Raw genomic sequence first — 15,549 nt, forward strand, 5'->3', positions numbered from 1 at the left:
GGTCCGCCGAACCCTTTGGTTCGCCTTAGGGGAAGGTAGGGCTGTCACAGTTGGTATCAGAGCCTGTTTCGCGTGGTCTCTGCCCGGAGTGAGCTTGGGCCGAGGGTTAATATGGCTTGATTATGTGAGTATGTGTAAAGGACTAAGTGCTCTTTTGAGCCTAAGTTATGACTCATGAAGGGTTATAGGTTTCAAACCTTTATCATGTTACTTGGAGACTATAGATACATATGTCAGGTAGGAATTTCAAATGTAGATGATTTACTCTTGGGACTGGCCAACTCGAATGGTGAATTACCTTATTTTGGATTCTTGTGCCCGAATACGAAACGGGATGAAAGCCTAGGTTAGAAATGACTTAGGCGACTTAGAATTTTGATTTTCGGAACTTCGTGGGATATATTAGGGTTTCATTAAGTGTGATTAACCTTGACTAAGATATAAGCTCTGTATCCCTGTAGGGTGTAGATGGAGTGAATGGAAAGCTCTTAGTTTGATGTTTTGTACTTTTGGGCCTAGTTTGTCTAGTGTATTTTGAATATGACCTTGTTACTTTCTTGGACATATCTTTGCTTGTATCTGACGATTAATGTGTGATTTGCTTGATAAAGTTATATTATATATATATACATATGCCCTTTTGAGCTGTGTCCACTTTTGTTACTATTACATACCTATCTTTGTTTTAATATTATATTCGCGTTTCGACCCTAGACTTGGTCAACCAAATAGAGGGTACTCGTAGGGGACGAGGCCGGGGACGCGGTCGTAAGCAATCCTCGAATGAAGGGAAAAATCGGGAACCTAAACCTGAACTTAGAGTGAATCCTAACGTTCAGGTAGCGGCTGCCATCCAACGTATGACCGATTTATTGGCCCATGTAGTGGAACATCAGGGCCAAAATCCTGTTAATCAGCCTAACAACCCTGGTAATCATATAGAGGGTGAGGATAGAGCCTTCGAACGGTTTCAGAAGTTCTCCCCACCGAAATTTCTTGGAGGGCCAGACCCTAACGTTGCCGAAATGTGGCTGGAGAAAATGATCGATATTTTCGCCGCATTGCACTATACTGAAGAGAGACAAGTGACATTTGCTGTCTTCCAACTAGAGGGAGCAGCCCGTTCTTGGTGGAATATAATAAGATTGAAATGGGAAAGAGAACAAACACCGAGGACATGGGTGAATTTCATGAGGGAGTTCAACGCAAAGTATTTCCCACCTTTAATTCAAGAAAAGAAAGAAGATGAGTTCATTAGGCTTCGCTAGGGAGCTCAGACTGTCGCCGAATATGAGAGCCAGTTCACTAGGTTATCTAAGTTCGCTCCTGATCTAATTGTGACTGAGCAAAGGAGGATAAGGCGTTTTGTTCAGGGACTAAATGTCGAGATTTAGAAGGACCTGGCTGTAGCTCAACTTAATACTTTTAGCGATGCGATGGAGAAAGCTCAACGAGTTGAAAGCGCGAGCTTACAAGTCAGAACCTTCCAAGCAAAGAAAAGGGCTACTCCTGAAAGTGGCCACGGGCAAGAAGATACGACCACACCTCCTAAGTCTGGAAAAGGAACTAGAGGAATAAGATTTTTGGGGACATCAAGAGATACCCCCCGGGAAGGCTCGGCCTCTGCTTCCCGTGGTCCGTGCAGGTACTGTGGGAAGCCGAATCACACGGAGGATGTCTGCTGGAAGAAAGGAAGAAAATGTCTACGTTGCGGGAGTGCAGATCATCAAATCGCTAATTGCCCAGACTGATCTCGAGAAGGAAGTGGGAATCAACAATGAACCAAGACCAACTCTAACCAGTCGAAGGGGGAAGGGACTGGACCGAAGGTGTCGACTCGGGTGTATTCCCTAGAGTCACATCAAGCCCCTGACTCGTATGAGGACATAGAAGGTATGATCCGCCATTTAACTTAGATGTTGATGAATCCCGTTGGTAAAGAAATTTCGAAGACGAAATTTCTTTAAGGAGGAGAGAGTGAAAGGACCCGTAAAATTTCCTTATTTTATATTCATTTATTTTGTTTCTTCATATGAAATTTTCCTTTTCTTTACCTTATTATATTAATTTGCTAGATTTTTTATAAGAAAGAATAATTTTGAAATCATTTTTGCAAGTATAAGTTAGTTTATGGGACATTAGTAGTGTATATTGTACGTGGGGCCCGCTAGTGCCTTACGTGTGTTAAATTTCGATAATTAAGTGAATTTGCATACGGGGATATTATTGTACAAGGTGTTAGGAGATAATTAGAAATTGGTTAGATCAATTACCATTGGAAGTTAAGAGGATTAGATTAAACCCTTAAAAGTGCCAAGTGTCATGACCCTATTGCAAGTTGGACTTTGACTAATTTTCATCACCTTTACTAAACCTCAAAATTGACCAATTTCTTTCCATTTTGAGCTTGCCTTGGCCGAACCTCTTGGAGCAAACATGCAAGAGAAGCCTTCCTTTTCCACTTCAATTTCTTGCTCAATCCTTGAGTTCTAACCATCAAGAGTTCTAATCACTCCATAAAAGTGTTAGCCAAGATAGTTTCCAAGGTGTTTGTGGAGTCAATTTGGGAGGAAGAAACCTAAGCTACTACCTTTCTTGAGGTATCAAGGTATGGTGTGTACAAATTCATAGTTTGTTCTTAATAATGGTTTATTAGTAGCTTTTGTGGCTAAATATGTGATTTGTAGTAGGTTTGATGGTTGGAAGTGGAGTTTTGATGGATTTTTGATTTATTATTGATTTTTCTGTTTTTATATAGTAATTATTGTTTAGTCATGGATTGATGGTTTGTTATAGTGTAAAATGGAGTTGGTATATGTTGAATATGATTGGTTGCGGAAAATTTCTGGTTTGGTGTGGAAATTCTAGTTTAGGGTTTCAACTAACCCTGTTCTGCCCGGTTCTGTTCGACTATGATGGAGGCCGAATCGGTCTTAGGTTAAAACATGAAAGTTGTAGGAAATGATGTTATTAGTTGCCTGTATAATTTCAGCTCAATCCGAGTACTGTAACATGTGAAATGACCGAAATACCTTTGACTGTCCATGAGCCATGTTTCGCGGACAAATTTCTGTTTTCGTGGAGATTTCCATTTTTTATCATGAAAATGCATGATTTGACTTTGGAGGTCTTCATAATTAGAGTAGTGATTAGAGTACGAAGATCGATCAAGGAAAGAAACATTTTGGAGGTATTCTCAATTAGAGTAGTGATTAACGAGCGTACCTTAATCACCGACACAGTAAGGAGGGGTTGACAGTCATCGCTTGTTTGGCAGTTATAACCTATTTATCAGTAAATAATTGGAATTGCCTTTGTTTCAATGATCAATTAGGTAAACCATTGCTGAAGTTATTCCTTGGTTAGATTCTTAATTATCATTCATTTGATTTTAGTAAATTGTTATTTAATTTTTAGTAGTTCCTTGGATTTTATTTGCATTTATTTGATTGTCACTCTCTGCGCAAAAACACCCCCTTGTTACTGTGAATTTGAAAAGAAACAATTACTCCCAGTCCCTGTGGATTCGACCCTATTCACCGCTATCTACAGAAATTACTTTTAGTTTGAGCAGGTTTTATTATTGCACAGGCCGACAACCTGTCAGTTTTCCACCTCAAAAGTTCTTCAATGCCGAATGAAGTTCTTGAGAGTGGGTACAATTCTTTCCTCCCAACAACAACAACTGAAAGCTCAAATTTCACCAAACCTTGTAACTATATCTCTGGCTATTCATCCACTTAATTGAAGCCCCAATCACTATTTCCCCTTTCCCTCTTCACCCAACACCATTTCACCAATTATTTTCCTCACATGCAACCACTCTCCGCCAAAAAGTTCACAAAATTATCTCCTAATTATCTTTGCCCCTCGAAAATATAGTATTACATTTGCCCTCCTAGACCTATCACAAACCCGTACATACCCATACTCCAATCCCACTAAAACCCTTCTCTTGTTCAAGACAAAGTTGGCAAAAATTAATTAGGGCATAAACCTACAACTAAACAAATTCCACAAGGAAAAGATGATTCCATCCATAAATCAAATGAAACCCAAAAAAACTGGACAAAAATTCTTGGCAAAAAAAATTAGGGCAAAAAATTTTAGGGGAAAATTAGGGAAGAAAAAGATATAGGACATACCTTTTGCAAAGAGTTGGTGGCAGTCGTGGTCTTCTGTTCAGTGTTGCGGAGCCATTATCAATCGATCGAGATGAGGAGGAGAAGCTCTATTTGGTTCGGCCGAGAGGAGGAGGAGAAGTTCTATTTGGTGAATTGGTTCTAAGTGTTGAAAATGAGTGAAAGAGTTGGTAGCCGATGGTCTTGTCCATTTTTGTTTGTAAGTGTTTTACAATACCCATGCCTTTCTTTGTTTATTCATTTTCAATGAATTTCAATTCCTTAGTTTTTCCCCCCTACTTGTTTGGTAGCAAAATTTCAAATAAAGTTTTTTACTTTTACTCTTTAGTTGAAATAGTATAATTTTAGTAATATATTATCAATTGGTACTTTTTAATATTTTTGTGAAAATACTCATAATGGTTGGTAAAATTTTGTTACATTACTCCAAGTGAAAATGTACTTTTGTTATGCTTTAAATAGTTTATTTTAGCGGTTAATTTTGCTCTAAATTATTGTACTAGCATTGATTTGCAAGAAAAAACTTGAGTTCCCAATAGTTAATAATTCATTAAAAAGAAAATACACAATAATAGCTATAAAACGTGTACAAATATTTTAGATAAAATAGTGACAAGAGCAAGTTGTCACTAACTACATCAATTATTATCAGTGACAACAATGGACAAACTATCAAATAAAGGGGAATTATTACTGATGACATTTAGAGAGTCGCCACAGATGTAGTTTCCCGCACTTTGGCGGGAGTCCATTTGTGACGACATTTAAGAGTCATCACTGTTGCCTTTGCCCCTTTCAGTTAATTGTGTCAACCTTTCCTATTGTTGCTAATGGGCCGCATTTTGTGACAACCTTTTTCATCACTAGGAAATGTTGTCACTAATGACCAAATTTCTTGTAGTGAATATTCACTTGACCGTCATTATAGAACACAAACATATCATCATGAGCTGCCACAACTGCTGTAGTCTCTTCATCACCTTTTTCTTTCGCATTACCCTTTTTCTCAGTTTGTTCCCGTTTTAGGATTCTACATTCTTTCATATAATGCCCATTCTTCTTACAATAATAGCATGCAACATTTTTTCGCGACTCAGACCTGCCTTTGGATTTGTCATTCTTATTGTGGGATCCTCTACTTTTACTTCTCTCTCTCTTCTTTCTTTCTTTTCTATCACCAGGGTCTGGGACTCATAGACAATTCTTTGTTCCTTCCTCCTGAACTCTTCATTCATTACGGCCTCTTTTGCAATAGCCATGGTCAACACACCATTCGAAACTAAATTATTGATGAAGACCACCATGGTTTCCCAACTATCCGGTAGTGAACTAAATAATAATAGAGCCTATACTTCATCATCCAAATTCAAATTTAATGTAGTTGCCTGGTTTATCAATCCCTGAAAATTACTCAGATGTTCAGTCATATCTTCCCCATCTTTATATCTCATCCGAGTAATCTGTTTCAGACAACTAGCCTTGTTCAAACCAGTCTTCCGTTCATACATACTTTCAAGCTTTTTTCATAATATATCAGCTCTGGTATCATTAGCAAAATGTTGAAAAATACTTTGACCAAGCCATTTTCTAATATTACCAACATTTTTCTTGTGCATAACAGTCCATTTTTCATCACTCATATCATTTGGTCTACCTTTATCCCCTAAAACAGGTTCAAACAAATCTCTACAATACAGGTAATCTTCTATTCTATGCTTCCAAATTGAATAATTAGTAGCATTCAATTTTATCATGCAACTACTATCCGAATCATCCATTTTTAACCAGTATAACTGAGCAGCCTAACCTGACTGCTCTAATAACCATTGTTGGGAAATGGGTACTAGTGCAGGCACACAATATCAGAGTAAGTCCAGGATAAATAACTTGTTCCCCAAATGCTAGTTAAAATAGGAATAAACCAAATCACCAAATAATAATACCAGCAGTGATAATAAAATGCAAGAAAACACTACAAGAAAATTGGTCAACAGTGACAACTTTTCTCTGTGACGAAAAAAAGTTGTCACAAAAGTCTATCCTTTATTGACGACTTTCTAACTCGTCACAAACCTCTAATGGGAGCCAACTCATTTGTGACGACTTTTCTAAGTCGTCACTAGTAAATTCCCGCCAAGATTTAGCAAGAAGGCGGGAGTGTTTAGAACACACAATAGTGACGACATTAAGAACATCATCACTATTGCTTGGCCTATTTACGGACGACTTTTTTTTGTCGTCACTGATCACTAAAAAAAAGTTATTAGTGACAACATGTTTTAGTGATGACAATATTTCATCACAAAAGGGGATTCTTTAGTCGCGACACCTAAAGTTGTCACAATTCCATCAAAGCAACTAAATGTTTATTGACGACAAGGAGAGTTGTCATAATTGCTCAAAGCAACAGAGTCTTCAGTGACGACCTAGAAAAATGTTGTCACTAAAATGATTTATTCAGTGACAACTTCTAATATCGTCACTGTCACTCTACTGATTCGGATTTAGTGACAAGAATTAATCGTCACTATTTAAAGTACTTATTTCTAAGTCACTTTCATTAATTCTACTGTGCCACCCTAACTTTTGCGATTTAGCCCCAAATGTTGTAAAAAATTCCATTAATTCCATTATGATACCTTAAGTTTTACAATTTAGCCCCATATGTAGTACACCGATTTCTTTAATTCTATTATTACTCCCTAACTTTTGTAATTTAGCCCCATATGTAATTCACCAATTTCATTAATTCTACTATGGCACTCTAACTTTTGCAATTTAACCCCCATATGTAATACACCAATTTTATTATTTCTATTATGGCATCCTAACTTTTACAATTTAGCCCCTATTTTTTTATTAGGAAATTGCGAATGGTATCTTGATAAACTATGCATAAATATTTTATAATTTTCTCAAACTTAAGTAATAATTTGTTATAAACTCTAAAGATATATCTTTCATTACAATAGTTATAAGGCAGGCAGGTCTTTTTATCAATGGAATAAGAAATTTATGTCAGATTTATCCTTTGTACTACATGCCAAGTAGTATTAGCAAAGGAATAACAAAGTACTACAAAGTAATTAACAAGATAGCCTTCAGGGAGTGTAGTTTATGGGCAAATGAGCATTATCTATTCAAAGTACCAACTTTTTATGGGCATTTTACTCTCAAACATATAATTTATGATAAATTTATAAATGTTTGTAAGTAAAATTCAAAAAGTGTTACACTGATTTCTTACAAAACGAAAACTGGCAGGTTATCTCTTCAACATAAATTAAATTTTTTTAAAAAAAGAAATGGCCCATAAAGTACCAACTCTTTGTGGGTTTCCTTTACATGAACAAATATTTTGCTCTTTATGGGCATTTCACTCTGAATCATTTAATTTATGTTAAATACATAAATGTTTGTAAGTAAATTTCAAAAAGTGTTGTACTAATATTTTTATGAAAGGGAAACTGGTAGGTTTTGTATTTAACATAAATTAAATATGTGAAAGCAAAAAAAAAAAAGAAATTACCCATAAATCTATATCTTGCAAATGTATTACAAGAAATTTGGTCATTAGTGCAACCAATTGTTATTCTGTTTTTGCTCTCTAATGATTTTTTTAACTATTAGGAACTCAAATTTTGTCATGTAAATTAATATTAGTGCAATAATTTGAAGTGAAATTAACCATTTGAAACAAATCATCTCTCCTTATTATAAAATAAAAAAAATTCTGGAGTTTTGGGCAAAAATAATGAAAAGAAAGATAAGTAAGTTGTAATTTAGTTCACAATTTTGAGAAAGTGATATCAATATTAATATGGGATCAACTGTTTGATGTCATAAAAAAATTACCTATTATGAATATTTTTACAAAAATATTTAAAAGTTGCAAGTAATAATATATTAGTAAAATGTTAATTCAAAACTAAAAAACTTGGGTTGAAATTTTGGTACGAGTAGGGGGGGAAATGTAAGGAATTGAATTTTCATTCAAAGTCAATAGTTTGAGGAGAAGCGCGGAATTGACTTGAACACTTAGTGAAACCAACAACTCGCGGTCATGTTTAGTCATTCACCGAACAAAACGCTACCAGCCATGAGCCAACAGCCAACAAGCAACACTTAGAACCAAAAAACACACTCTGCTCCTCATCTCTGCCGAGAACCAAAAAACACACTGCTCATCTCTGCCGGAAACATCTCCTCGCCGAGAACCAAGAAACATCTCCTCGCCATCTGCTAATCGATCTTGGCTGGGAAATGATGAAATAGAAGACCACATTTAGCAGCAACTGTCTACAAAAAAAGGTATGCTGATTCTCTTTTGCCTCCCTAATTTTCCCCCAAATGGTTTGCCCCTAATGAATTCCCCCGTTTAGATTTAAATTCCATTCAGACTTGAGAATGACAAGTTTGATATTTTATCCAAAAACTGCGATAGAACTGAAATCTGAGTTAGGAAACGGTCGTCGTCAACTATAGCTGATCAATTAGGTTTAATTTGACACGTACATTTGGCAAAATTTTCTTCTTTTTGATCTAGAGACTGACAAAATAAAACCTTCCGCTGCTAAAAAAACTTAGTTGTTTGATTGGTTATTCATTGAAAACTTTACAAGATTTCGATCTGCTATATGTTTTTGTAGTATGATAAACAGATTATTTATGGGGTTTAAAATAGAAAGGTCAACTTTAGCTTCTCCAACTGCTATATATTTGCATCTCGCCTTGTGTGTGTGTGTGTGTTCCCCTTGTTTTGGCTAATTTCTTGGTATTCTAGTGCATTTCACTTTGTCATTCTTCTCAGTCTATTCTTGTTTAGAGGCTTGCGAAGTACTTGTTAAATGTTGTCGAGTCGAAGGAGGCAGGGACCTAGATTGAATAGGTACTATTATGGAATAAGATTAATATGCCATGAGTTAATTCTTTGGTGCGGATAAGGGATTTACATATCAGTATGCACGTGACAATGACTGTTCCTGGATGGACTAATGATAGTGACCGGAAAAATTGATAAGTTTTTTATCAGCCATTGGCACAATCATCCGATATTTTCAATGTCCGCCAGGCCCGGCAATCAGAATCTCTTGTCCGGGTCTCTTGCGAGAGTCAATTAATACTGCTGATATCTTACTGACAAGCAAAGGATATACTTAAAACCATTGTCAGATTTTGGAGAGAACTTGAAGCTAGTATCAGCCATTAGCTAGCCATGTTGATTCTAATCAAGCTTATACTGCTTGTGGTTTCCACTCTATCTGGCTTTGGATCTTCCCAGGACCTTAGTATCACCTACAACGGATTCCGGTCGTCAAACTTGAGCCTGGATGGCATAGCTGAAATCACACCAAATGGCCTCTTGAAGCTAACCAATGCCACCAGGCAAGAGAAAGGTCATGCCTTCTTTCCTAATCCTGTCAGCTTCAAGAATTCACCTAATGCTTCTGCTTTCTCCTTTTCCACCACCTTTGTCGTCCCATACCATTGTGCTCCTCCCATTTCCTATCTTCCTCCTTATACCTTCCTCCACCTCCTCTCTTGCTCCCATAATACTCTGCCAGATCCAGGAGGCTGTTTTAGGTACTTTGCTTCTGAGTAGTGACTCGTTGGGGTAATACTTAGCTTTGAGAACCTTACTCACTAAAAGAGAAAGAATTGGTTAAGAGTCTCCACACCTGTTTCCCCAGCAATGCTCTGTTAAATCTCAGCAGGTCTTTGAAACCCAACCCTCCATTCTCCTTTTCTTGAGCCAACTTCTTCCAGGAACACCAATGCAGTTTGCTTTTTCCATCTTTCTCACCCCACCAGAATCTAGCCATCCTGGAACTAATGTATTTACACAGCTTAGATGACAATTTAAAACATGACATAGCATAGGTGGTCATCGCCATAGTCACTGCCTTAAGTAGCACCTCCTTCCCAGCAGCACTCAAAAATTTGTTTTTCTAGGAGTTTATTCTTTTCTGGCAATTATCCTTCACAAAACCAAACACCTGTTCCTTAGTTCTGGTGACCACCATTGGTAGACCCAGGTACTTCCCTTGACTGACTTTTTGTATTTTCCCCAGCTCCTTACATATATCATCTTGCTTAACACTGGACATATTTTTGCTAAAAAATACAGATGACTTCTCCAAAATGATAATTTGACCTGAGCCTTCCTCGTATCTCTTCAGCAAGTACATTAGCTCCTTAGCCTGACTGGGCTCAGCTTTACAAAATATTAGAGAATCATCAGCAAAAAATAAATGAGAGATTGATGGTCCTCTTCTGCTGATCGTCATTCCAGTGATTTTCTTGCCATCTTCTGCTCTCTTAAGTAGATTTGACAGCCCTGCAGAGCACAAAAGGAATAGATAAGGTGACAAAAGAACATACATACAAACAATATGCATACAAAAGAACATCAATGGCGGCACATTATCAGAAACTAGTGATATATCTATATGTATTTTTTTTTAAACCTGTAACTGTAGGGTTCTAGATAGCAGTGCAATCACCGTGCCAACACAAATATTTAATGTCCAAAACTGTAACTAAACAAGACAAATAAAACATTAAACCCAACTCAAAAATTGCAACATCTTAATACTAGTTTTACAAGTAAAATGTTACCCTCCCAAAGACGCTAATAGTAGAAAAATTAGGCAGTAGTAGCCGCCTGGGCAGCAATCCTTTTCCTTTGTTCCTCTATAACTGACAACTTGATACCTTTGCCCTTTGGGGGAGACACCCAGGGCTTTGCACCTTTTCCAATGTTGTGTCTTCTAACTTTTGTCAGATACAAGTTTGGCTGAACTTTTGCCTCTGAGTCTCTAACAATTCAGAAACAACTTCATATTTTTTATTTAATATACTTTTCTGATTGAAATCACAGAATATGATCGGAAACAGATAGAATCTGAATCTTGGCATTGTTACTTTACATAAAGATGATATCTTATCCACTATAACATTGCCATGTTTTCTTTGATGAGAAGTGGTGCCTTTTGATGATTTCCTTTGCCTTGGCAAAAACTGACTGCAGAACTTCCCTTGTCAAGAAGTTGAAAGACATAACAAACCTGAAGTTGAACTGAAGTATGTTGCTCTTTACTGTTGTCACATTAGTTAGTTTCAATCGCTATGCTTATTAGATTCATGAGATTTGTATAACTTTACATTTTTTAATTTATTTTCAGGACTAGCCCAGAACTTCTGCTTAATTCTGTAAGGACTGTTTCACACACATCTTTCTTAATATTTTTTGTCTCCTTGTTAGTGGTTTTAGTGATTTTTGATGTCTAGCGGTGTCTAAAGTGCTGTGTGTGGACTCATGCTCTCCCCCTCCCCTTCCCTTTCAAAACGCTGAGTTGGAAATTTGTCCAAATGTAGCAGCATTTATGTTCATATGAGATCTGTTGCTGTGATGCCTGTACATGTTGAGGCATCTGATGGAACTTTTTGGGTCACTTTCTAATGAAAGTAATGGGACAGCAACTACCTCAAGTAGTTTAATTGTCAAAAGTGACTAAACTTCAATATCAGAAATGTTCTTGTTATCCCTCCATAATAGAGTGGCTAAGGACCTATGGAGTCTGCAATTCCTTGTTCTCATGCTGCAAACTCGTGACCTGTGGCATCTTGGACATGGATGGTCTCAAAGCTTCCCTTATGTTTCTCTCTATTCTTGATTACTCCAACCCAACCTCTGTTCCTTCCCCCAGTCACCATGACAACATTCCCAACATCAAACTTGATGAATTCAGTAATCAAAAAAGTCTCCAGGTCAAGTTTGATGGTGTCATTGGCCTTGATGAGTGGGTCTGGGTAACGAATGGTATGACCATCATAGGTATTCAGGTATGGCTTGCCCTTCTGTCCAAACTGTACTGATCGAACCTTACACAGCTTAAACTTTGCCTCCTCATCCCTGAAACTTCTGGTTTGATTAGCTGGCCCTGGCTATGTTGTTAACTAAGCTGATATGGTGATCATTGTCTGTGTGGCCCGGGATACAGTAGTGCTTGCCAAGAAAATCTCACAAGACTCCAGAATTAATTCCTATCTGCCTTACATTGTGTTTTGCATTGCACACAGCCTCCTCACATGCTTACATTGTGACATGTTTGAATTTAGTAATAGCTGTGTTGTATTTTGTTTAATTTTTATTATTGTTGTATGGGAAGATTAATTTCCTATATTTATTATATGTGTTGTTGTAATATCATGGTTGCATATTTTTTTGTGTTAGGATCAACGGTGCTTTTGAAAAAACATGGATAGGAGTTGGATGACAATTAAAGATTACTTGCATCCTAGATATTTGGCAGGAGTGAAAGAATTTGTTCAGTTCGCTTATTTAGGCAAGGATCCCACATATAAGCTCCCTTGTCCATGTAAAGGGTGCAACAACTTTGAGGATCAAACTATGGAGGTCATGAAAAGTCATTTGTGTAGGGGAATTGTTGAGAGCTATACTAGGTGGGTATATCATGGTGAAAGGTTTGAGGATTCTGATGAGGATGAAGATGATAACATAGTTTTAGATGAAGAAAACAGTGAGTCAGATGATATTCAAGAAATGTTAAATGACGTTGGTACTGCAAACTTTGGCGAGAATTGGAGAAATTCGGGGGAACATAATAGGGATATACCAAATAAGCAAGAGGGGGAAGCAAGTAAGTTTCTTAGATTATTATCTGAAGCTGAAAAAAGTCTCTACCCGGGTTGTGATAAGTACTCAAAACTTTCCTTTGTTGTCCATATCCTTCATTTGAAAACTATGAATCGGTGGACTTGCAAATCCATCGATATGCTGCTGAAATTCCTCATTCAAGTCTTCCCCATGGCATCAATTCCTAGCTCATACTATGATGCAAAAAATTTAATTCGTGAGCTAGGACTCAAGTGTGAAAAAATACATGCATGTGAAAATGATTGTGCACTTTATTGGAAAGAAAATGAAAGCCTCGATCACTGCCCAAATGAAAAATGTAAAGCACCTCGTTATAAATCCCCGGGTTCTAAAATTCCTAGAAAAGTGCTTCGCTATTTCCCCTTAAAGTCAAGGTTGCAAAGACTATTCATAAACAAGGAGATAGCTCAAGATATGAGGTGGCATAAAGAGAGACGCGTTCCCAAGGAAAACACAATGACACACCCTGCTGACTCAATAGCTTGGAAGGAGTTTGATAACAGTCACCCATCTTTTGCCGAAGATCCTCGTAATGTTAGGTTGGGGCTTTCAACTGATGGTTTCAATCCCTATGGAAACATGAATAATGCATATAGTATATGGCCTGTAATCCTTGTTCATTACAATCTACCACCTTGGAAATGCTTAAAGGACCCTTTTTTCCTGTTATCAATGATTATTCCAGGTCCTAAGTGCATAGGAAATGATATGGATATATTTTTTAGGCCTCTAATTGATGAGTTGAAAGAGTTTTTTGACACTGGCTTTGAGACTTATGATGCAGCCGTGGGAGAAAAATTTATGTTACGGGCTGCTCTATTGTGGACTATAAGTGATTTTCCAGCATATGCCTATTTGTCAGGGTGGAGTACGAAAGGTTATAAGGCCTGTCCTATTTGTTTAGATGATACAACCAGTGTATATCTGAGAAATGGATTAAAATGTTGCTATATGGGGCACCGGCGATTTTTGCCAGCGGACCATAAATGGCGCAGAGAAAGAAAGTCATTTAATGGCAAGAGTGATCTTAGACAGCCTGTTAGAACTTTATCCGGTGAAGAAATCTTTGAACAACTTCAAGAGTTTGATCAAATGGTGTTTGGTAAGGCACCTGAATTGCTTAAAGAGAAGAAAAGAAAACGCATGCAAAATCAGTCAAATTGGTTGAAGAAAAGCATTTTTTTTGAGCTGCCATATTGGAGTACTAACAAAATTAGACACAACTTGGACATTATGCATATCGTGAAGAATGTGTGTGAAATTTTGTTGGCTACAGTGATGGGTACGGGACACAAAAATAGGGACACTTGGCAAGCTAGAGAGGATTTGAAGGAAATGAGATTGAGGGAAGAATTGCATCTTCAAACTCAAGGGGATTCAAAGGTGATGCCCGCTGCATGCTACACTCTTTCACGCAGCGAAAAACAAAAACTATGCCAGTTTTTGAGCTCACTCAAGTTCCCCGATGGATTTGCCTCAAACATATCTCATTGTGTTAAGCCAAAAGAGTGCCAAATTTCAGGGATGAAGAGTCATGATTATCATGTATTCTTGCAACGTCTACTTCCATTAGCAATTAGAGGCATGCTGCCAAAGGATGTTTCCCAAACTTTGGTAGAACTAAGCAATTTTTTTAGGAAAATTTGTTCCAGGACTCTTTATGTAGATGAGTTAGATGCACAGGAGAAAAACATTGTTGTAATACTCTGCAAACTTGAAAAAATTTTCCCTCCAAATTTCTTCGATGTAATGGTCCATTTAATGGTCCATTTACCTGCTGAAGCAAAACTTGCTGGCCCAGCACAATACCGGTGGATGTTCCCATTTGAGAGGTAGTGTAAAGGCTATTTTAAGACTGAATCTTCTTTTGCTTCATAGGGTCGTACTGCTGTGACATCTTATGGCTGCATTTTTGTGACACAGAAAAATGGGTCAATACAAAGGTTATGTGCACAACAGAGCTCGACCGGAAGTATGCATTGTTGAGCGTTACTTGGATGATGAATGTCTAACATTCATTTCCAGGTACTTGCACAATGTTCCTACAATATTTAATGAACCAGAAAGAAACATCGAACGCTTTGAGGCTACTGGAAAGTTGTCTATTTTTTCTGGAATGGCTCGGCCTTTTGGGGCAGCAACATTTTGTTGCTTAAGTGAATCAGAGTTGATGAAAATACATTTATTCATCTTGAAAAATTGTGAAGAAATTGATGATTACATAAGGTAATAAATTTATTACCTTATGTATATGAGAAGTGTTATATGTTTAGTCAATTTTAGCACTAACCGTAGCACATAGATAACTAATAATACTATTGTATAGGATGCACAAAGAATTGCTTCAGCAGCAAAATGTGTCGAATGTAGAGCAGATGCACGATTTAGAGTTTCCAAAGTGGTTTGAAGATCGTGTAAGTATGGAACAAACTACTAGAAAACTTGTGGTATTTATATAGTTGTTAATTTGTTCAGTCATTCTAATTTCTTATTTGGGTCATATAGGTCACTTACATGCATACACAAGGCAGATGCTGTGATGAATTGTTGTCTTTGGCCAAAGGACTAGATTTTAGAGTGATCAAATATCCTGGTTGTAATGTCAATGGGTTTAGATTTCATACCAAAACACGTGAGGTAGACAGAAAAACCCAGAATAGTGGCATTATGGTGAAGGGTGAGCATGCTGATGTAGAAATAAACTTCTATGGTGCTATTACAGATATC

At 37.2% G+C, this 15,549-nt stretch overlaps 1 protein-coding gene and 1 pseudogene across 1 annotated transcript; one reads left to right on the plus strand and one right to left on the minus strand.

Moving 5' to 3' along the window:
* Positions 1 to 10,767: 10,767 nt before the first annotated feature.
* LOC113754808 lies at positions 10,768 to 12,251 on the minus strand (annotated as a pseudogene).
* Positions 12,252 to 12,402: 151 nt separating this feature from the next.
* Positions 12,403 to 15,513, plus strand: LOC113754809 (the record flags this gene model as incomplete). The annotated part of the gene is made up of 4 exons (XM_027299058.1): positions 12,403 to 14,654; positions 14,746 to 15,048; positions 15,149 to 15,236; positions 15,328 to 15,513. Coding segments are annotated over exons 1-4 (2,829 nt in total), but the record flags the coding sequence as incomplete, so codon positions are not given.
* Positions 15,514 to 15,549: the final 36 nt, after the last annotated feature.

Source organism: Coffea eugenioides, unplaced genomic scaffold (assembly GCF_003713205.1).
Source record: "Coffea eugenioides isolate CCC68of unplaced genomic scaffold, Ceug_1.0 ScVebR1_1069;HRSCAF=1859, whole genome shotgun sequence".
NCBI classification, from domain to species: domain Eukaryota; kingdom Viridiplantae; phylum Streptophyta; class Magnoliopsida; order Gentianales; family Rubiaceae; genus Coffea; species Coffea eugenioides.